The sequence below is a fragment of the Saccopteryx leptura genome, chromosome 1 (assembly GCF_036850995.1).
Source record: "Saccopteryx leptura isolate mSacLep1 chromosome 1, mSacLep1_pri_phased_curated, whole genome shotgun sequence".
Lineage (NCBI taxonomy): Eukaryota > Metazoa > Chordata > Mammalia > Chiroptera > Emballonuridae > Saccopteryx > Saccopteryx leptura.
Window position 1 is genome coordinate 203,423,924 of NC_089503.1, and position 23,339 is coordinate 203,447,262.

At 39.0% G+C, this 23,339-nt stretch overlaps 1 protein-coding gene and 1 non-coding gene across 7 annotated transcripts in view; both read left to right on the forward strand.

Annotated features, from left to right (window-relative positions):
* The window catches only part of LARP1B (La ribonucleoprotein 1B), a 117,603-nt gene that overhangs the window by 5,799 nt on the left and 88,465 nt on the right, over window positions 1-23,339 (forward strand). For all 6 annotated transcript variants that reach the window (XM_066385098.1, XM_066385101.1, XM_066385114.1 and 3 more), the window contains exons 2-7: window positions 1,548-1,606; window positions 1,995-2,054; window positions 5,632-5,806; window positions 15,798-15,938; window positions 20,763-20,906; window positions 21,124-21,289. In XM_066385098.1, the coding sequence (XP_066241195.1) occupies window positions 1,548-1,606; window positions 1,995-2,054; window positions 5,632-5,806; window positions 15,798-15,938; window positions 20,763-20,906; window positions 21,124-21,289 (745 nt within the window). The remainder of the gene's footprint in view (window positions 1-1,547; window positions 1,607-1,994; window positions 2,055-5,631; window positions 5,807-15,797; window positions 15,939-20,762; window positions 20,907-21,123; window positions 21,290-23,339) is intronic.
* On the forward strand, window positions 486-561 carry TRNAT-AGU (transfer RNA threonine (anticodon AGU)). Its single transcript has one exon. It is a non-coding gene; the product is annotated as a tRNA-Thr (tRNA).

The window sequence follows — 23,339 nt, forward strand, 5'->3', positions numbered from 1 at the left end:
GTTCATCAGTTGCTTTCTCATGACTGGGGGTGGGGGGAGGAGGGCTACAGCAGAGCAAGTGACCATTTGCTCACGCTAGTGACCTTGGGCTTAAAGCCAACGACCTTTGGGCTCAAGCTAGCTACTATGGGGTCATGTTTATGATCCCACGTTCAAGCCAGCAACCCCACACTCAAGCTGGTAAGCCCACTCTCAAGCCTCAATCTGGCGACCTCGGGGTTTTGAACCTGTGTCCCTTGAGTCCCAGTCCGATGCTCTATCCACTGCGCCACTACCTTTTCAGGCTACAGAGACCTATTTTCTATGGCTTGAATCTAGATACAGCTTATTATAGTTGCCAGACTTGAATGTTTTCACGGATAGTTTGAAATCTTCTGATTTTCTGGATGCTCCTTAATGTGAAAGTATATGAATTTTATAGAAAAAAAATGTATTCGATTGGGAATTGTGTTTCTAATTTTACTGTATTGAAAGATGTTATACTGGCCCTGGCCGGTTGGCTCAGTGGTAGAGCGTCGGCCTAGTGTGCGGAAGACCCGGGTTCGATTCCCGGCCAGGGCACATAGGAGAAGCGCCCATTTGCTTCTCCACCCCTCCGCCGCGCTTTCCTCTCTGTCTCTCTCTTCCCCTCCCGCAGCCGAGGCTCCATTGGAGCAAAGATAGCCCGGGCGCTGGGGATGGCTCTGTGGCCTCTGCCTCAGGCGCTAGAGTGGCTCTGGTCGCAATATGGCGACGCCCAGGATGGGCAGAGCATCGCCCCCTGGTGGGCAGAGCGTCGCCCCTGGTGGGCGTGCCGGGTGGATCCCGGGCGCATGCGGGAGTCTGTCTGACTGTCTCCCTGTTTCCAGCTTCAGAAAAATGGAAAAAAAAAAAAAAAAAAAGATGTTATACTGTATTTCTAATTTTTCATGTTTTCTGTTACTGAAAAGGTTAGTCTATCAGTATATTTAATATTTCAGACTTCTTGCTTTGAACGTGAAGACCAATTTGAATCTACTTTTGAAATGTATTTGCACCTGACCTGTGGGGGTGCAGTGGATGAAGTGTTGACCTGGAATGCTGAGGTCGCCCTTTGGAAACCCCGGGCTTGTCTGGTCGAGGCACATGCCAGAAGCAACTGCTACAAGTTGATGCTTCCGGCTTCTCACACTTCTACCACCACTTTCTCTCTCTCTCTAAAAAATCAATAAATAAAATTAAAAAAAAGAAATGTAGTTACCCTGGCTGGATAGCTTGGTTAGTTAGATTCTTAACTGTTGGAGTATGTTCCTCCTGACAGGACAGGTTGCTGGTTCAATCCCTGGTTAGGGCACATCCAGGAACAGATCAATATTCCTGTCTCTCTCGCTTTCCAGTCTTCTCTCTTTGCTGAAATCAATAAATTAAAAAAAAAAAGCAGGTGATTTCTTGTTAGGAATCTGAGTCTCAGAACTTTGGATTTTGTTGGGAATGATGACTACACTGACTTATTGAAATTGGTATAATAGTTACTTTCTGAAATATATTGAATGAAGTGGTTGTTGAAATAATTTTATGTATTTTTTTAGAGCTAAGTTCCCCAAAACTTATAAACGCAGGAAAACTGAAGACAAAGAAATCCAACAAGGTAAGTCTTTTCACAAGGTAGTTCTTAACTACTGTGTATTAATTTAAAAAATCATTATGTTCTTCTTATGTATAGTATTTTTCTTCCAGTTGTATTATTGATGGTAATTTAAAGTTAATATACTAGAGAAGTGTAGCCTTTACACAAATCCCCATTTGCTGCTTTTATCCTGTGTATATTCATTTAGACAGTGTCATTAAATAGTGGTAGAAGTGAGATCGTAAAACCAAAGCATTCTTGTTTCATTGTTCTGTTTAGTTTAATTTGGCAAAGGCCTGCACATAATTGAATGTAGGTGATTTTTTTTAAATTGCTTTCACTTTTAGAAAATATTTTTTCTATTTAAAATTTTAATTTGCAGACATAACACTTATTTATTACTTCTTAGGCTAGTGATTTCAGCGATATGGCGAATTGGCCAACACCAAGTGAATTAGTGAACACTGGAGTGAGTATTGTTTTAAGGCTTTTTAAAAATATATATATATGTATGTGTGTATATATATATATATATATATATATATATATATATATACACACACACACACACACACATATAGGGAAAGGATTCTCATTTTAACATGTAGAGTTTATTTTACTTTAGATTTAGAGTCATATTAATAAAGAGGGCTAAAAACTCAGAAGCTACCCTTTCCATAGTTCTAGCATTTTACTGTAATGTGTCTAGTTAAAGCCCATTTTATATTTTAGAATTTGTGCTGTGTGCTTTTTCTGATTTATAATATTTTCAATGTATTGAAGTACTAAGTGTATATATACAGACATATACACACATATATTAAGTGTTCAGTGACTGGAATTTTAATATTATTTTAACTATGAAAGAAGCTCTAAAAGACGGTTCTGATAGGGCCCTGGCTGGTTGGCTCAGTGGTAGAGCGTCGGCCTGGCACGCAGGAGTCCTGGGTTCGATTCCTGGCCAGGGCATACAGGAGGGGCGCCCATCTGCTTCTCTACCCCTCCCCCTCTTCTTCCTCTCTGTCTCTCTCTTCCCCTCCCGCAGCCAAGGCTCCATTGGAGCAAAGTTGGCCCAGGCGCTGAGGATGGCTCCATGGCCTCTGCCTCAGGCGCTAGAATGGCTCTGGTTGCAACAGAGCAACGCCCCAGATGGACAGAGCATCACCCCCTGGTGGGCATGCCGGGTGGATCCTGGTCGGGTGCATACGGGAGTCTGTCTGACTGCCTCCCCGTTTCCAACTTCAGAAAAATACAAAAAAACCCCAAAAAACCCAGTTCTGATATATAAAATATTTTATCAAAGGGCTTCTTAGATATGTGGTTATATGTTTTCATTTGACATTATGCTCTTTTTAATTTGTGTGGTATTATTGGTGTGTAGTTTTAGGTAATATAAATATATATATGTTTAAACAGATTAATTGGTATGTAAATTACATTATAAACTACAAATATATAAAGTGTACAATTTGAGAAGTTTTTATCTATGTAAACCCTTGAGGCCATCACCACAGTCAAGATAATGACCTTAACCCAGGTGTGGGAAACAGTTTTTGCCACCTGGCCAGATTAGAAAAAAAACCTTTTTTTCATAGGCCAGATGAAATATTAAAATTAAAAAATGTTAAATACAAAAACGATTCATTTAAGTAAACAAAATTTTATTTTGTAATTTGTTTATGAATGAATGTGAGTGAAAAAATTTTAATATACAATATTATTAATAAAAGTATAATTACATACCATATAAATATCTAAACTATATCACAATCAATCAAAACAATACTTAATAGAATGAGCTTGAAGGGGTTATATCGCAAATAAAACAATTATTTCATTTTACAAACAGCCTGGACACCTTTTCAGTTATCAACTGCAGCTATTGTCTGTGCTACAGTCCCACTTGATTCTGCACACCTGACCACAAAAATAACAAACTGTTTGACTTTGGGTGCGCACTGGCAAACTCCGCCTAAAAGAATGTGGGTTTCATATTGCCACTAAACGTCAAACAGTTCATATCGAGGACAGATGAGTACAAAAGTTGTAAATCATTATAATGGAATTTTTAAAAAAACTAAAGAAGTAATCGTGAATTCATATGACCTATATTATTGGAAGTTAACCCTAGATTAGTCACACGTGGAATTCTTTTCTGAGTATCACTGTCTTCTTAAATATCTCAATTTCCAATAATCAAAGATGCTTTTGCTTCTGAGTAGCTGAGATTTTAAAGTAGCGGAGAATATTAAAAATTTAATTGCGGGCCACATAAACTCATTAGTAGGCCGGATCTGGCCTGCGGGCCGTATATTGGCCATGCCTGCCTTAACCATTACCCCAAAGTTTCCTAACTCAGACCTTTGTAATTCTCTGTCACATTGCCCCATCATCCCAGGCAAACATGGATGTACTTTCTGTCACTTATAGTTAACTTGTATTTTCTTTCTTTCTTTCTTTTTTTGAACTTATTGGGGTGACATTGGTTAATAAAATTATAGATTGCAGGTGCAGTTCAATTTGCATTTTATGTAATTTTATGTAATTTGAGTCTTACAGTATGCTCTTTTTTTTTTTGGCTTTCATTCAGCTTGAGTTATTTTGCGATTTGTGTTGTGTGTGTCTTAGTTCATTTATTATTGCTGAGTAGTGATACTGTGTAGCTGCAATGCTCTTTGTCCATTCACCTGTTGATGGACATTGTGTTCATCCTATTAACTTTTTGGTTGTTAGAAATAAAACTGTTACATGAACATTTGTGTACCAAATTTTACATGGATATGTGCATTCCTGTTTTCTTAGGTAAATAAACCTAGGAGCAGAGTGGCTAGATTGTACTGTAGCTATTCGCTTAGCTTTTCAAGAAACTACCAAAATGCTTGTTTCCACTATTAGTGTATGACAATTTTAGTTATCCTACATAATCACTGATACTCTTTGGTCAGTCTACCCCTCCCCCCCTTGGCCAGTCTTTAATTTTAGTCATTCTAGTAGGTGTGTGGTGGTATCACATTGTAGTTACAATTTACATTTCTCTGCCTAAAGATGTCAAGCACCTTTTCATAGACATTCACCATTGGTATATCTTTATACATATATATATATTTAGAAAATTAAATTTAACGGGATGACATGGATCAATAAAAATACATAGGTTTCAGGTAAACTATAGCATTTGAACTGTTGATTGTGTTGTGTACCCAGCACCCAAAGTATATCTTATTAATGATGTATCTGTTTAATTCTAGCTCATTTTTCAAAAATTGAGTTATTTTCTCTTGCTCTTCTTTTTTTTCTTTTTTTCTGAAGCTGGAAACGGGGAGAGACAGTCAGACAGACTCCCGCATGCACCTGACCGGGATCCACCTGGCACGCCCACCAGGGGCGACACTCTGCCCACCAGGGGGCGATGCTCTGCCCCTCCAGGGCGTCGCTCTGCTGCGACCAGAGCCACTCTAACACCTGGGGTAGAGGCCAAGGAGCCATCCCCAGCGCCCGGGCCATCTTTGCTCCAATGGAGCCTCGGCTGCGGGAGGGGAAGAGAGAGACAGAGAGGAAGGAGGGGGTGGGGGTGGAGAAGCAAATGGGCGCTTCTCCTATGTGCCCTGGCCGGGGATCGAACCCGGGTCCCCTGCACACCAGGCCGACGCTCTACCGCTGAGCCAACCGGCCAGGGCCTTGGCTCTGCTTTTTGAGAGTTCATTGTCCAGGGAGGGCAGAAGCGAGGTCTTCAGTTGTGATTATAGGGAACACAGAGTTTATACTTACACTATTTTTTAATTGTATTATTTTCAATACAAACAACTGTAAACTCACTTTTGCCCAGCCCTGTATATTTCAGGTACAAGTTCTTTATCAAATATTTAGGGAATATTTTCTCCCAGTCTGTGGCTTGACTTTTAATGGTTGCATTTGAAAAGTACTTTTATATTTTTTAGAAGTTGGCATTTGTCTTGCAATATTTAGATAAGATACATTGTCACAGATTTCTGATGTTAGTTAAAATGTTCATGAAAATTTATTTCATTCAGAAATACTTTTTACAGTGTCAGAGTGTCATCAACCAAGGAAGTAAGAAGCTACAAAATAAAAAAGAAAGAGAAGACAAATTTGAAAAGAAAAATAACAGTGAGAACAAAGAAAGCCGGGAGACAAAAGTAGATGGTCCTGGTGACAGTGTCAATGAGGACGAGGCGCAGTCCAGTAATCAGCGAAAGAAAGGTGAGTTCGCCCGTACCTTCCTTTCCCAACACTCCTCCCGTTGTGCTGAGTGTGCTTGTACTTAAGGCACAGACGCAGTGGTTTGATGTATGTATATATTCCGAATGGTTACCGCAGTGTTTTGTTGACATCCATCACCTCAGTCACATTTCTTATGACGAGAACATTTAAGATCCATTCTCAGGCCCTGGCCGGTTGGCTCAGTGGTGGAGCGTCGGCCTGGCGTGTGGGGGACCCGGGTTCGATTCCCGGCCAGGGCACATAGGAGAAGCACCCATTTGCTTCTCCACCCCCCCCCCTTCCTCTCTGTCTCTCTCTTCCCCTCCCGCAGCCGAGGCTCCATTGGAGCAGGGATGGCCCGGGCGCTGGGGATGGCTCCTTGGCCTCTGCCCCAGGCGCTGAGGTGGCTCTGGTCGCGGTGGGGCGACGCCCCAGAGGGGTAGAGTGTTGCCCCTGGTGGGCAGAGCATCGCCCCCTGGTGGGCGTGCCGGGTGGATCCCGGTCGGGCACATGCAGGAGTCTGTCTGACTGTCTGACTGTCTCTCCCCATTTCCAGTTTCAGAAGAAAAAGAAAAAAGAAAAAAAAAAAGATCCATTCTCAGAGACTTTAAATATATAATACAGTATTGTTAATCTGCCGACGCCATGCTGTACATTGCTGCCCCCACCCTGCCCCCAAACTTACTTATTTTATAGTTGTAAGTTTGAACCTCTTGATTCTCTTCGCTCATTTCTCCCGCTCCCCTGCCTCTGTTCTGTTTCTTTGAGTTTGGCATTTCTAGATTTCACATGTGAGATCATACAATATATTTGTCTTTCTCTATCCGACTTCTTTTGTAGCATAATGCCCTCAAGGTCTCTTTCTATGGTTGCAAATGACAGGTTTTTTCTTCTTCTCATGACTGAGTAATATTCCATTCTCTAGATACAGTACATTTTTGTTATCCATTTCTCTGTCAGTGAACTGTTTCCATGTCTTGGCTATTGCAAATTAAATGGTCCTGGTAAAAATGTCAGTGAGGGTAAGGCTCAGTCAAGTAATCAGTGTTTTATTTTTTGAAAGAAAGTTGTAATGAAGAATTGTATCTAATCAGTTGATTCCTGGTAGTCACCAGTGGATATTTTTGGACTTCTTCAGGATACCATATGCATTAGTAACTGATTTGTTTTTGTGGCGTTCATTTCTGAAATATTAGGCTTTCCCATTTTTTGATTTGTTTTTTTACATAAGAATGGAATGAAGTTCCCCTTACAGAGATGAGTATAGATACACAATTGGAAAGTTGTGTGATAACTGTTGATTTTTTTTTTTTTTTTCATTTTTCTGAAGCTGGAAACAGGGAGAGACAGACAGACTCCCGCATGCGCCCGACCGGGATCCACCCGGCACGCCCACCATGGGGCAACGCTTTGCCCACCAGGGGGTGATGCTCTGCCCATCCTGGCATCGCCATGTTGTGACCAGAGCCACTCTAGCGCCTGAGGCAGAGGCCACAGAGCCATCCCCAGCGCCCGGGCCATCTTTGCTCCAATGGAGCCTTGGCTGCGGGAGGGGAAGAGAGAGACAGAGAGGAAAGCGCGGCAGAGGGGTGGAGAAGCAAATGGGCGCTTCTCCTGTGTGCCCTGGCCGGGAATCGAACCCGGGTCCTCCGCACGCTAGGACGCTCTACCGCTGAGCCAACCGGCCAGGGCCAACTGTTGATTTTTAAATCTGCACTGGAACTAACTGTTCCTTGTCTTTCAAAGAGCTCTTATTTTTATTTTTTGGTGACATGGAACAGTAAGAGGACATAAGTTTCAGGTAAACAGTTCTATAGTATTTGAACTTTTGATTATGTTGTATACCCATCACCCAAAGTCAGATCATTTTCCGTCACCTTATATATGTCTCTCTTTACACCCTCCCTCATCCTCCTTCCCCCACTGCCTCCCTCATACCCCTTCCCCCCCTTCCCCTGGTACCACTTCACTTTTGTCTATGTCCATGAGTCTCAGTTTTATCCCACCTCTGTGTGAAATCATAAAGTTCTTAGTTTTTTCTGATTTACTTATTTCACTCAGTACAATGTTCTCAAGGTCCATCCAAGTGCTAAATGTTACTATGTCATCGTTTCTTATGGCTGAGTAGTATTCCATTATATATATGTACCACATCTTCTTTATCCAATTCTATCAAAGGACACTTTGATTGTTTCCATGTCTTGGTCACTGTGAATAATGCTGTGATGAACATGGGGGTGCATGTGTCTTTACATACCAATGTTTTCAAGTTTTGGGGGTAGATACACAGTAGGGGGATTGCTGGGTCATATGGTAGTTCTATTTTTTATTTTTATTATTATTTTTTTATTATTTTTTTTTACAGAGACAGAGAGAGAGTCAGAGAGGGATAGACAGACAGGAACGGAGAGATGAGAAGCATCAATCATTAGTTTTTCATTGCACATTGTAACACCTTAATTGTTCATTGATTGCCTTCTCATACATGCCTTGACTGTGGGCCTTCAGCAGACTGAGTAACCCCTTGCTTGAGCCAGCGACCTTGGGCTCAAGCTGGTGAGCTTTTGTGCAAACCAGATGAGCCCTCGCTCAAGCTGGCAACCTCGAGGTCTCGAACCTGGGTCTTCTGCATCCCAGTCTTACGCTCTATCCACTGCGCCACCGCCCGGTCAGGCGGTAGTTCTATTCTTAATGTTTTGAGGAACCACCATAGTTGCTTCCATAATGGTTGTACTAATTTGCATTCTTATCACCAGTAAATGAGGGTTCCTCTATCTCCACAGCCTCTCCAACACTTGGTACTACTTATCTTTTAATAATTGTCAATCTAACAGGTATGAGGTGGTATCTCATTGTAGTTTTGATTTGAATTTCTTGAATAGCTAATAAATATGAGCATCTTTTCATGTATCTGTTGGTCATTTGTATGTCCTCTTGGGAGAAGTGTCTGTTCATGTCCTCTCCCCATTTTTTAAATTGGATCGCTTGCTTGTTTGTTGCTGAGTTTTATGGAATCCTTGGAGTTAAATGATAGAGAATTAAAAATTGAAGTTTTGAAAATATTTAAGATGCAAGAAGACACCAATAGGCAACTTAATGAGCTCAGAAAACAAAACGAACACCTCAACAAAGAGTTTGAAACTTTAAAAACAGAGATGAAGAACTCAATACATGAATTGAAAAATTAACTAGCAAGTTTAGCAAATAGAACAAGCCAGATGGAGGAAAGAATCAGTGACATTGAAGACAGGCCGCTAGAGATGCTAAAGAGAGAAGAAGAGAGAGACTCATGAATTAAAAAAACTGAGAGAGCCTGACCAGGTGGTGATGCAGTGGATAGAACATCAGCCTGGGATGCTAAGGACGCAGATTCGAAACCCCAAGGTCACCAGCTTGAGCGTGGACTTGCTGGCTTGAGCATGGGATCATAAACGTGACCCCATTGTCACTGGCTTGAGCAAGGGGTCACTCACTCTGTTGGAGCTCCCCAGTCATAGGCACATATGAGAAAGCAAGTGAACAACTAAGATGCTGCAGTGAAGAATTAATGCTTTTCATCTCTCGCCCTTCCAGCCTGTTTGTCCCTGTCTGTCTGTCTCTCTCTGGCTTAGAAAAAAACAACTGACAGCTCTACAAGAATTGTCTGACTCCATCAGAAAGAGCAACATAAGTATATCAGAAGAGAAGGAGAATGGAATGGAGAGCCTATTCAAACAAATAATTGATGAGAATTTCCCAAGCCTATGGAAAGAGTTAGAACCTTGAATCCAAGGAGCAGACAGAATGCCAAATTACCTTAACCCAAACAGACCTACTCCGAGACACTTAATAGTAAAATTGCCCCAAATCAATGACAAAGAATCTTAGGGAAAAGAAGACCATAACATATAAAGGAAAGATCATTAGGTTGGTTATCATTAACTTCTCAGCAGAAACTCTACAAGCCAGAAGAGAGTGGACCCAAACATTCAAAGTACTTAAAGAAAGGAATTCCCAGCGAAGAATACAATATTCATTAAAGTTATCCTTAAAGTATGAAGGAGAAATAAAAACTTTTGCAGACATACAGAAGCTGAGGAAATTTATCACCAGAAAACCCCCACTGCAGGAAATACTCAAGGAAGTTATTTGACCAGACAAAGAAGAAAACAAATGAAAGCTCCAACAAGGTCACAATAAAAACAAGGATAATCTGTGACAACCATAACGTAAAAGGGGAGAGAATAAAGATCTGAAGTAGCAAAGGAGGATGGAGTGCAGGAGGTCTCATAAGACAAAGGACTCTTGTACATATGAACATTTTACTCTTAATAACCTAATGGTAACCACCCACGAAAAAAACCCCTATTGAAATACACAACTTAAAAAAAGAAGAAACGAGAAAGAAGTATGGAATACCACCAAACAAACACAGCTGACAGAAATACAAAGGAGAAGATCCAAACAAGACACAGCTACCGGAGAACAAAAAATAAAATGGCTATAGGAAATCCTCAAGTGTCAATAATTACCCTAAATGTAAGGGGACTGAACTCGCCATTAAAGAGGCATAGAGTAGCAGAATGAATCAAAAAGCAAAACTCAACCATATGCTGCCTTCAAGAGACACATCTAAGCTGCAAAAACAAAAGTAGACTCAAAGTGAAAGGTTGGAAAATGATTCTAAAAGCAAATATCCAGAGAAAAGCAGGTGTAGCCATACTCATATGTGACAATGCTGACTTCAAGACAACAAAGGTAACCAGAGACAAGGATGGACATTTCATAATGATAAAGGGGACATTGTATCAGGAAGACAAAAGTTCTTAATATACAGTGTGTTCGTAAAGTCATGGTGCACTTTTGACTGGTCACAGGAAAGCAACAAAAGACGATAGAAATGTGAAATCTGCACCAAATAAAAGGAAAACTCTCCCAGTTTCATACCTATTCAGTGCAGTTCGATGTGGGCTCATGCACAGATTTTTTAGGGCTCCTTAGGTAGCTATCCCGTATAGCCTCTAGACTCGTCACTGACTGATGGCCTAGCAGAACAGGGTTTCTCCACCAAACTGCCGGTTTCCTTCAACTGCTTATCCCACCGAGTAATGTTATTCCTATGTGGTGGTGCTTCGTTATAAACGCGCCGATATTCACGTTGCACTTTGGTCACGAATTTGAATTTAGCGAGCCACAGAACACACTGAACTTTCCTCTGTACCGTCCACATCTCGACTGGCATGGCCTTGGGCTGCTCCGCTGTATACATGGTGTTACGTCATCATCTGTGCATGTGCACATGCTGCCATATCATCCTGCAGAAACTGGGAGGGTTTTCCTTTTATTTGGTGCAGATTTCACATTTCTGTCTTTTGTTTCTTTCCTGTGACTGGTCAAAAGTGCACCATGATTTTACAGACACACTGTATATGCAGTAAACCAGGAAGCACCAAAGTATATAAGACATCAACTAACTGATCTAAAAATAGAAGCAGACAGAAACACAAATCATACTTGGAGGTTTCAACACACCATTGACAACTTTAGATAGATGATCTAAACGTAAAATCAATAAAGAAATATTGGCCTTAAACAACAGACTGGACCGAATGGACATAATAGACATTTAAAGAACATTTCATCCCAAAACATCAGATCATACATTCTTCTCCAGTGTGCATGGAACATTCTCAAGGATAGACCATATATTGGGCCACAAAACTAACATCAACAAATTCAGGAAGATTAAAATTATACCAAGAATATTTTCTGATCATGAAGCTTTGAAATTAGAATTCAAGTGTAAAAAGTAAGTAAAGAAACCCACAAAAATGTGGAAATTAAACAGCATGGTTCTAAAAAAATAACTGGATCAAGGAAGAAATAAAAGCAGAGATTAAAAGATATATACAGACAAATGAAAATGACAGCATGACATATAAAAATTTCTAGGATGCAGTGAAAGCAGTAATAAGAGGGAAGTTTATATCATTACAAGCTTATATTAAAAAAACGAGATCCCAAGTAAATAACCTAGCATTACATTTTAAGGAACTAGAAAAAGAAGAACAAAAGCAACCCAAAGTCAGCAAAAGAAAGGAAATAGTAAAAATTAGAGCATAACTAAATAAAATAGAGAATAACAGCAACAAAAAAAGCTGTAGAAAATATTAATGCAACAAAGATCTGGTTCTTTGAAAAGATCCATAAAATGGATAAACCACTAGCTAGACTCACTAAGGAAGAAGGAGGAAGGACTTGTATAAAAAAAACTGAAATGAAATAGATTACCACAGACATCATAAATATACAAAGGATCATAGTAGAATATTATGAAAAATTATATGCCATAAAATTTAACAACCTAGAGAAATGGATAAATTTCTAGAACTGTACAATCTTCCTAGATTGAATCTCGAAGTAGAATACCTAAATAGACCTATAAGAAGGGAGGAAATAGAAACAACTATCAAAAACCTCTCAAAAAACAAAGTCTAGGACTAGATGGCTATACTAATGAATTCTACCAAACATTAAAAGATTTGGTACCAATTCTTCTCAAAATCTTCCAAAAAAAAAAAAAAAAAAAAAAACAGAAGAAGAGCCAATACTCCCTTACATATTTTATGAGGCCAACATAACCCTCATACTAAAACCTGGCAAGGACAACACACAAAAAAACTACAGATCAATGTCTCTAATGAATACAGATGCAAAAATTCTGGGCAAAATACTAGCAAATCAAATACAACAGCGCATTAAAAAAAAAATCACGATCAAGTGGGATTCATTCCACAAGCACCAGGATGGTTCAACATATGGAAATTGATCAATGTAATACACCACATCAACAAAAAAAAGAACAAGAATCATGATTCTATCACTAGATGCAAAAAAGGCATTCAATAAGAAGCAGCATCCCTTTATGTTTAAAACACTCAACAAATTCAGAATTGAGGAAAAATACCTCAACATAATAAAGACCAAATATGACAAACTATCAGCTAATATAATACTAAATGGTGAGAAAATGAAGGCTTTTTCTTTAAAATCAGGAGCAAGACAAGGCTGCCCACTCTCTCCACTCTTATCAACACAGTTCTGGAAGTTTTAGCCAGAGTGATCAGGCAAGAGAAGTAAAAGGCATTCATATCGGGAAAGAAGAAGTAAAGGTATCACTTTTTGTAGATGGTATTATCCTGTATATAGAAAACCCCAAAGACTCCACCAAAAAAATATTTGAAAAAATAAACCAATACTGTCAAGTTTCAGCATATAAAGCATTATATAAAAATCTATTGCTTTCCTATATGCCAACAATGAAACTGTGGAAATGAACTCAAAAAAATGATTCCTTTTACAATTATTAAAAAAAAATACCTAGGAATAAACTTAACAAAGGATGTGAATGACCTATATACTGAAAACTACAAAACATTATTGAAAGAAATGGAAAAAGGCACAATGAAATGGAAAAATATTCCATGTTGATGGATCGGAAGAATCAACATAGCAAAAATGGCCATATTACCCAAAGCAATATACAGATTTAATGCAATCCTGAAAAAAATTTCAATGTCCTTTTTTTTTTTTTTTTTTAATTTTTTTACAGGGACAGAGAGAGGCAGATAGAGGAATAGATAGGGACAGAGAGGCAGGAACGGAGATGAGAAGCATCAATCATCAGTTTTTCGTTGCGACACCTTAGTTCATTGATTGCTTTCTCATATGTGCCATGACTGTGGGCCTTCAGCAGACTGAGTAACCCCTTGCTCGAGCCAGTGACCTTGGGTCCAAGCTGGTGAGCTTTTTGCTCAAGCCAGATGAGCCCGCACTCAAGCTGACGACCTCAGGGTCTTGAACCTGGGTTCTTCCACATCCAGTCCAACGCTCTATCTGCTGCGCCACCGCCTGGTCAGGCTCAATGTCATTTTTTAAAGAAACAGAACAAAAAAATCACCAGGTTTGCGTGGAACCATAAAACCCCAAATAGCCAAAGCAATCCTGAGGAAAGAGAATGAAGCTGGAGGTATCACTCTACCTGACTTTAAATTACACTATAGAACCATGATGAGCAAAACAGCATTGCCAGAATAAAACAGATATATGGACCAATGGAACAGAATCGAGAACCCAGAAATAAAACCACATATATATGAACAAATGATCTTCGACAAAGGAGCCAAAGACACACAATGGAGAAAATAAAACCTCTTCAAAAAATGGTGCTGGGATAATTGGAAAGCCACACACAAAAGAATGAAACTTGACTACAGTTTTTCCCCAGCACAAAAATTAATTCAAAATGAATCAAAACTTTAAATAAAAGACCTGAAACAATAAATTACATAGAAGTAAACATAGGTTCTAAATATATGGACCTTTGGCCATAGGGAACAATTTATGAATTTGACACCAAAGGCAAGAGAACTAAAGGAAAGAATAAATGAATGGGACTATATCAAACTAAACAGCTTCTGCACAGCAAAAGAAACTGGCAACAAAACAAAAAGATGGACAACCAAATGGGAAATATTTACAAACAATAACTCCAATAAGGGCTTAATATCTTAAATACATAGCTCACAAAGCTCAGCAATAAACAAGCAAACAATCCAATTAAAAAATGGGGAGAGAACATGAACAGATGCTTCTCCCAAGAGGACATACAAATGGCCAACAGATATATGAAAAGATGCTCATATTCATTAGCTATTAGAGAAATGCAAATCAAAACTACAACAAGATACACCTCACACCTATTAGATTGACAATTATCAGTAAGACAGGTAGTAACAAGTGTTGGAGAGGCTGTGGAGATAGAGGAACCCTCATTCACTGCTGATAGGAATGCAAATTAGTACAACCATTATGGAAGAAAATATGGTGGTTTCTCAAAAAATTAAGAATAGAACTACCATATGACCCAGCAACCCTTCTTCTGGGTATCTACCCCAAAACTTGAAAACATTGGCAGGTAAAGGTACATGTACCCCCATGTTCATTGCATTGTTTTTCAACCAAAATGTCCCTGGATAGAGGACTGGATAAAGAAGATGTGGTACATATATATAATGGAACACTACTCAGCCATAAGAAATGATGACATTGCCATTTACGACAATATGGATGGACCTTGAAAACATTATACTGTGTGAAATAAGTAAATCAGAAAAAGCTAAGAACTGTATAATTTCACACAGAGGTGGGATATAAAACTGAGACTCATGGACATAGGTAAAAGTGAAGTGATACCAGTGGTAGGGGGATGTAGGGGAGGGGGTGGCGGGAAGGGAGTAAAAAGGGACAGATACAGAGTGACAGAGGTGATTTGACTTTGGTGATGGGTAGACAACATAATCAACAGATTCCATAGAAATGTTTACCTGAAACTTATGTACTCTTCTTGATCAGTGTCACCCTGTTAAATTTAATTTTCTAAATAAAAAAAAAAAATGGAAATGTGGATGGTAGCTATAAAAAGTTATATACAATACAGTTAAACACCTTTTGTACTTGAAACTTAATTTTGAGAAATGTCTTGCATTAGTAGTAATGCTGGATAAATCAATATTTTAGACAATGATTTAGAACCAAAAGTATTCTCAATCACCAGCCAAACTTTCCAATGTGAACATTATAATGTTTGATCAGGTATACCCATTCTCAATCCTAAGAATCAAGTATTACATAGGAGTAGTGTGTACAACATACTATTTTTGAATACCTTATTTATTAGAGTTAAACAGAGGGCTAATCATTTCACTTAAAAGCAAATGAATTCCAGTGATACCTTATCACTGGCTTTTCACTTGATTTTTAGAAATATTATTTTTACAAAATAGTTTATTTAGCAGCTGTGTGAGAAGAAAATTATTTTGTACTCTACAGGTAATTCTTTTGAGGGCAAATTAAATCTCATTTAATTAAAATTTAGAGTCCTTTCAAAACTACAAAGCTTTATTGAAAATTGTGTGTTGTCATTAAGTGGTTTTATTTTGTTTTCTTCAAGCTAATAAGCACAAGTGGGTACCACTCCATTTAGATGATGTAAGACAAGAGAGTCAAGAAAGACCAGGATTCCGGAACAGCTCAAGATGTCAACCTGAAGCAAATAAATCATCACATAACAATAAGAGAAATGATACACGAAGTAAGTTATATTCTAAGAGTAAAAGGACAAAAACTTTTTGTCTTACTGCTTTGTTTGGGGGTGGGGGTGGGTGAGAAGCATCAACTTGTAGTTGTGTCACTTTAGTTGTTCATTTATTGCTTCTCATGTGTGCCTTGACGGGGTGGGGGGTGGGGCTCCAGCCGAGCCAGTGACCATGGGGTCATGTCTGTGATCCACGCTGGAGCCAGTGACCCCTTGCTCAAGCTGGATGAACCTGTGCTCAGCTGGTGACCTTGTGGTTTCAAACCTGAGAGCTGTGTTTCAGGTCGAGCTGTGTTCACAGCAACACCACCAGCAAGGCAATACTGCTTATTATTTTAATAACCATGTACAGACATTGTTGTTCTTGAACCCTAAATGCCTTTGGAGTGTATACTGTAAGAACAGCAATGTAGTGTGACCATCCATCCATAGGCAGATTTTCCCCACAATATCCTTCGCATTTTTCCCCTCTTTTCCAAGATCTAATCTGTATCACACATTGCTTTTAGTTGTCTTTTCTCTGTAGTTTCTATTAGTCTGGAATAGTACTTTTGCTTTTGTTTCTCATGACATTGATTTTTTTTTAAGACTACGGGACAGATGTGCCTTTTCTAGTTCTATAAATTGACCTGTACAATATATATTATGTATCCACTCTTGTGGGTGCTCAGTGGTATGTTTTTCAAACTCATTGGTAATGTTTCATGTGTCAGTAGTTTCTACATCTTGATTGCAGTCTAGTTTTCTGTTGCATGGATATACTCCTTTATCCATTCTCCTATTCATGGGAATTTGACTTGTTTCTAATTTTTATATATTATGAGTAATACTTGATAAACATTTGTGTACAGATCTTTGTGTGGGCATGTGTGTCAGCTTCTCAGGTAAACACCTGGCAGTGGCTGGCCAGGTGGTATGGTAAATGTATATTTAACTTTATGAGAAATTTACAGATTGTTTTCAAGTTGGTTATACCGGTTTACATCCTTACCAGCAGTGTTTCTTTTCCCTTGCTATTTGTTAGGTCATATGTATTAGGGAATTTCACGTATTTTGGATTTGGCTGATTGCTTTGTCATGATACTCTTTAACATGTTCCTTTATCTTTTCTACATATTACCAGTAATAAGAGCTAAGGTTTGATTAGATTCAAGCTTATTTTTTATTTTGTTTTTGTAGGAATACTTGATAGTGTGTGTCTCTTAATGTATCACAGCATTAGGAATATAAATCTAGGTGTCTCAAATTCAGGTCTGTTAAGATTGAATTGATTCAGATGTTGTTTGCCTTATCCATTCATCATAAAAGTGTCCCATCAATTTTTCATTTAATGGTATTTTCATTGAATATCATTCCCAAGTTCTATTATTTCAGCAGAGTTTCCTCAGAAAGCAGGAGACAGGAAAATTTGTAGGAGCAATCAGGTGAGGTTTTTTTATGAAGCTTTATAGTTTTCTGCTGAAATCTTTTACGTCTGACATTTTTTAAAATTTTTTAAATTGATTTTTAGAGAGAGACAAGACAGGAAGGGAGAGAAAAAGAGGGAGAAGAATGAGAATCATAACTTGTAGTTGCTTCACTTTAGTTGTTCATTGATTGCTTCTTGTATTTGCCTTGACCCAGGGGCTCAAACCAAGCCAGCGACCCTGGGTCTCAAGCCAGTGGCCTTGGGATCATGTGCATGATCCCAGCCATTGTGCATTCAAGTTGGTGAGCGTGTCCATGGTCCCACACTCAAGCCAGTGACCTTGGGGTTTTGAAGTAGGGACCTCTGTTTCATGTTGACACACTATCCTCTGTCCCACCACTGGTCAGGTTTAAGTCTGATAATTTTTATTTTTTAAGCAAAGGAGAGATAGGGACAGATAGACATGAAGGGAGAGAGATTAGAAGCATCAACTTGTAGTTGTGTCACTCTAGTTGTTCATTGATTGCTTCTCTATGTGCCTTGACTTGGGGGTTCCAGCTGAGCCAGTGACCCCTTGTTCAAGCCAGCAACCTTGGGCTCAAGCCAGCCATCATGGGTTCATGTCTATGATCCCATACTCAAGCCAGGGACCCTGTGCTCAAGATGGATGAGCCCACACTCAAGCTGTCAACCTTGAGGTTTCAAACCTGGGTCCTCAGCATCCCAGGCCGACACTCTGTGCATTGTGCCATCGCCTGATAAGGCAAGTCTGATAATTTTTAGGGCAGGTTGTCCTGTGAATGGAGAAGAAAGATTAAGAAAATTTTACAGGGTATCACTTAAAACTTTCTAATTATATTACAAAAAACTTGAAACACACAAAAGTAGGAAGAATTGTACTGGGAATACCTGTCTAACCACCATCTACATGTAGGAAGTTACTCTATTTAAATTTTTCCATCTGCTTAATCGTTTTGAAGTAGGGAACTTGCTGCATATTTCATGGCACTTCAGCATGGATGTCTAAGAAAATGCAGCACCTAGTGCTCTCACGCCGTTCCCTTCCTCTCTTTGTCCCCCAGGTGCAGGGCCTTTGTCCTTCCTGCCCTAAGCCCTGCAGGCCTTCTGTGACTTGTTTCCTGAGCCTCTGCGCCCAGCTGGCCCACTTCCACCTCTGTAACTGTCTAAATAAACTTTCTCTCATAATCTGAAACAAAAGAAAAAAAAAAAATGAAGCATCTGTAGAAATCACTAATGCCCTAATTTCATCTAAAATATAGTCAATAATAATTTTAAAATTCTGTCATTTTATGCGTGACATGTGGGGGTGTAGTAGATAAAGTGTCGACCTGCAATGCTGAGGTCGCCAGTTTGAAACCCTGGGGTCGCCTGGTTGAGGCACATACGAGAATTGACTACCATGAGTTGATGTTGCCCACTCCTCCTCCCTTTCCTCTCTGTCTTCCCTCTTTCTAAAATAAATAATAAATTTCAAGAAATAAAGTCTTTAAAAATAAATAAATAATTAAAACAAAAATTCAATCATTTAATTTGCTCAGTTTTCCACAAAACATGACTTTAAATTTATGAAAGCAGTCTACAGAAAAATTTGCCTTTTATATCTTTGTTTCTCAAATATATCATTTTAATGTTTTATTCTAAAATAATATATAATTTATTTTTCTCTAACACTTGGGGTGGGGAACACACCATACAGTTTACGGAGATGTGTTGTAGAATTGTGCATCTAAAAACCGCATGATATTGTTAACCAGTGTCACCCTAATAAGTTCAATAAAAAGAAAAAAAGAAAAATGAGAATAATGTAAAGAATTCTTTTAAAGAGTTTATTTATTGATTGTAGAGCGGGGAGAGAGAGAGAGAGAGAGAAGATGGGGAGAAGTGGGAAGCATCAACTCATAGTAGTTGCTGCTTGTATGTGCCTCGACTGGGCAAGCCCAGGGTTTCAAACTGGCGACCTCAGCATTCCAGGTCAATGCTTTATCCGCTGCACCACCACAGGTCAGGCAAAAAGAATTTTTTATTAAACATTGAATGTATAAGAAAATATAGGGGTGGCAAAAATAGGCTTACAGTTGTGGGTATGTGAAACAGTTTATTCTTGTATTATGTATTTTTTCCATATGAACCACCTTGGTGTCCCAGATTGACGCTCTTTATTCACTGTGCCACCACTGGTCAGGCCATACCTGAAAATTTATTATTATTCCTGCCTGATCAGGCAGTGGCACAACGGCTAGAGTGTTGGCCCTCAATTCTGAGGACCCAGGTTTGAGATCCCAAGGTCACCAGCTTGAGTGTGGCCTGACCAGCTTGAGTGCAGAGTCACAGGCTTGAGCGTGGGATCGTAGACACGACCCCATGATCGCTGGCTTGAGCCCGAAGTTGCTGGCTTGAGCCCGAAGTTGCTGGCTTGTGCAAGGGGTCATTAGCTTGCCTGGAGCTCCCTGGTCAAGGCATGTATGAGAAAGCAACCAATGCACAACTAAGGTGCCACAACTATGAGTTGGTGCTTCTCATCTCTGTCCCTGTCTGTCCCCCTCTTTCCCTTTCACTCTCTCTCTCTTTCACACACATACACACCTACACAATTATTACTACAAATTCATTTTGAAAATGGATGTGCTATTTTTACTCTATCAGTATATGAATGTCTGTCTTTACTGTCTTGGTCCACACTTGATATTGCAGGACCTTAAAATGTTTGTCCGAGTGGGGCAGACGAAATACTCTCTCATTGTCCTCATTCGCATTTCTCCTGGCCAATGAGGCTGAGCACCATTTCTGTACCCATTGTTTATTTGCATTTTCTAGTTTGCCCTACCTGTCTTCTAGTCATTTTCCTGAGTTGCAGGATGTGTGTGTGTTTGTGTTTGTGCATTTGTGTGTTTTCTGCATAAGAGCATTATATGAATTCTGTATATAATTTTTATATTGTATTGTAGACATCTTCTTCCAGTTTGTTTTGTGTTTTTATTTTCTTTTTTCTTTAAAAGAAATGTCTTTGACTTAAATAGAAACACCCTTTCCTTAAACATTTTTTGAAAAGTATTTTTAGAAGATTCTATAGTGTAAACTCAGTGGTCTTAGAACTTCTTGATTCTTTGACAGTACAATCTTTGCAAAAGACTTCTTTATCTTTTTAGCATGTTGTTTTTACTTGTTAGAATGTCTTTTTTTATATGTCAGAACTTTTATAGGCTCTCTTTTATGCCAGAGACATTTTGATAAATTTCTTAGGGATCTCTTAAGTTTGTATCTATCCGAAGATTGCCTGGTTACTATAACTAGTTAACAAAGTGGGGAGGAGTGGTTACTATGTTTTCATAAAGATAATCATGTTATTCATGGCTGCAAATTGGAATGTGTAAACATATTTTTATTTTATAAAGGTTGGAGGCGTGACAGAGAAAAGAGAGATGATCAAGATGACGTTTCCAGTGTGAGAAGTGAGGGGGGCACTGTCCGAGGTTCCTCTAGAGGCCGAGGCCGAGGCCGAGGACGGGGAAGAGGACGAGGCAGAGGAAATTCTAGATGTATGACGTGATTTTTGTGTGTTTTAATTAGATAAACTTTGAAAAAAATGTGCAAGTCCTTGTTTTTCCCACTATCTCATGTTTGACTAGTTTGTCTAATAACAGATTGTTTTCTATTTCTTATCACTTGAAAGACTCTACTTTTGATTTTTTTATAGTAACTTTTTGTTTTTTAAAATACTTGTGACCACCTTTCTTTTTCTTTATCCACATCAAGTGAACTTTGATTACTCATACGGTTACCAAGAACATGGTGAAAGGACTGACCAACCATTTCAAACAGAAGTTAGTACCAGTATGGTGTATTACTATGATGATGGTACAGGAGTACAGGTATATCCTGTGGAAGAAGCATTGCTTAAAGAGTATATTAAACGCCAAATGTAAGTTGATCACATGTAAGCAGATGGAATGATAAAATCTGTCGCAATATCAAAATTAACAGATAGTATGTTCTAACACATTTTCTAAGCTATTAATAGAATTACACAGTTTTTGTAGCTTTTTTAGCATTTTGTATTTTTTTGTAGGAAATGTGGGTAAAATAGGTATTTAAAAAAAATTATATTCTTGTTTATATGACTACTGCTTTGTCTACTGTTTAGGTATTTCCTTACTTAAAGGATATTGATTATAATGTCATGGTAAAATATGAGTGATTAAATATAAGAGTATAAAACTATATATATTTTTTGGGCCCTGGCAGGTGGCTCAGTGGTAGAGCATCAGCCTGGCATGTGGATGTCCCAGGTTCAGTTCCCAGTCAGGGCACACAGGAGAAGTGACCATTTGCTTGTCCACCCCTTACCCTTTTGTCTCTCTCTTCCTCTTCCCTTCCTGCAGCCATGGCTTGATTGGTTTGAGCGCATTGGCCCTGGGCACTGAGGATGGCTCCGTGAAGCCTCTGCCTCAGGCACTAAAAAGAACTCAGTTGCTAGCATGGCCCCAGATGGGCAGAGCATCGGCTCTAGACGGGGGTTGCTGGGTACATCCTGGTCTGGGCGCATGCGGGAGCCTGTCTCTCTACATCCTCAAAAGTCACTGGCTTGAGCCCAAAGTTGCTGGCTTGAGCAAGGGGTCACTCATTCTGTTGCAGCCCCTGGTCAAGGCACATGTGAGAGAGCAGTCAATGAACAACTAAGGAGCCACAGTGAAGTATTGGTGCTTCTCATCTCTCTCCCTTCTGGTCTGTCCCTCTCTGTCCATCTGTTTGTTTCTCTCTTTGTCTCTGTCACACACGAAAGAATTGTAAATACATATACACTATAGGTAATAGGGTGATTTATAAATTTATTTAGATATTCTGGTTTTCACAGAGTACTAGATTGAAAGGCCCCTTAATGATTCAGAAAAGTTTTCATCTAAAGAACAGTTTTAACTTGTGAGTAAATAAAATATCTTAATAATTAAATATTTAGTTTAAGTCTATATATTCTGTGCCACTACATGCCAGGCACTGTGGAAAATGGCTTTTGACGAATAACAAAAATCAGAATGTTCATTTTTTTCAAGACTTAGATTTTTTTAAAAAGATTTTATTTATTGATTTTTAGAGTGAGAGAGAGAGAGAGAGAGAGAGAGAGAGAGAGAGAAAGGAGGAAGAGGAAGAGCGGGAAGCATCTATACAGTTGCTTCTTGTATGTGCCTTGACCAGGCAAGCCTGGGGTTTCAAACTGGCAACCTCAGCATTCCTGGTCAACGTTTTATCTGCTGCACCACTGCAGGTCAGGCAAGACTTAGATTTTTTTTCTTCCGAGTTAAAGAGAGTAAGTGATTTACTAAGTTACTGAAATGTCAGTAGTATTTCATTGACCTAAGGGCACTTTATATCATACTTAGATAGTTGGATAAATAAATAATCAGAGTGTGAAGAAACAACTTGGATATTTACTTTTTAAAATTCATTTTAGAGAAGAAGGAGGGAGAGAGAGAGAGAGAAACATCAATTTGTTGTTCCACTTATTTTTATACATTCACTGGTTGATTTTTCTATGTGCCTTGACTGGGGATCAAACCTGCAACCTTGGTGTATTGGGAGAATGATCTGACCAACTGATGTACCCTGCCAGGGCCTGGATATTTACATTTTTAAAATAAGATACTATTCCCTCCAGTGAAAAGCAGGTCAAAGCCAGTTTTCATTTATAGCTGAGTATTTCTTCAGAGTTAGAATTTGACCTAAATACTTCAAGGATATCTTGAGTCACCCAGCCTTACCCCCAAATATATGAGCTGATGTGGTTGCTCATAATTTGCCACCCATCTTTGCAGATTATCTGTGCAATTGGGTAACAATATAGGATTATTCAGCTATAGTCCATGTTATCATTGATGTCATATATTTTGTTTTTCCATCATTTATCCTCTTATTCTGTCTCTATAGAATCCTTATTTTTTTATGTAGAGGCTATAATTTAAACTTGTGTTTCTCAA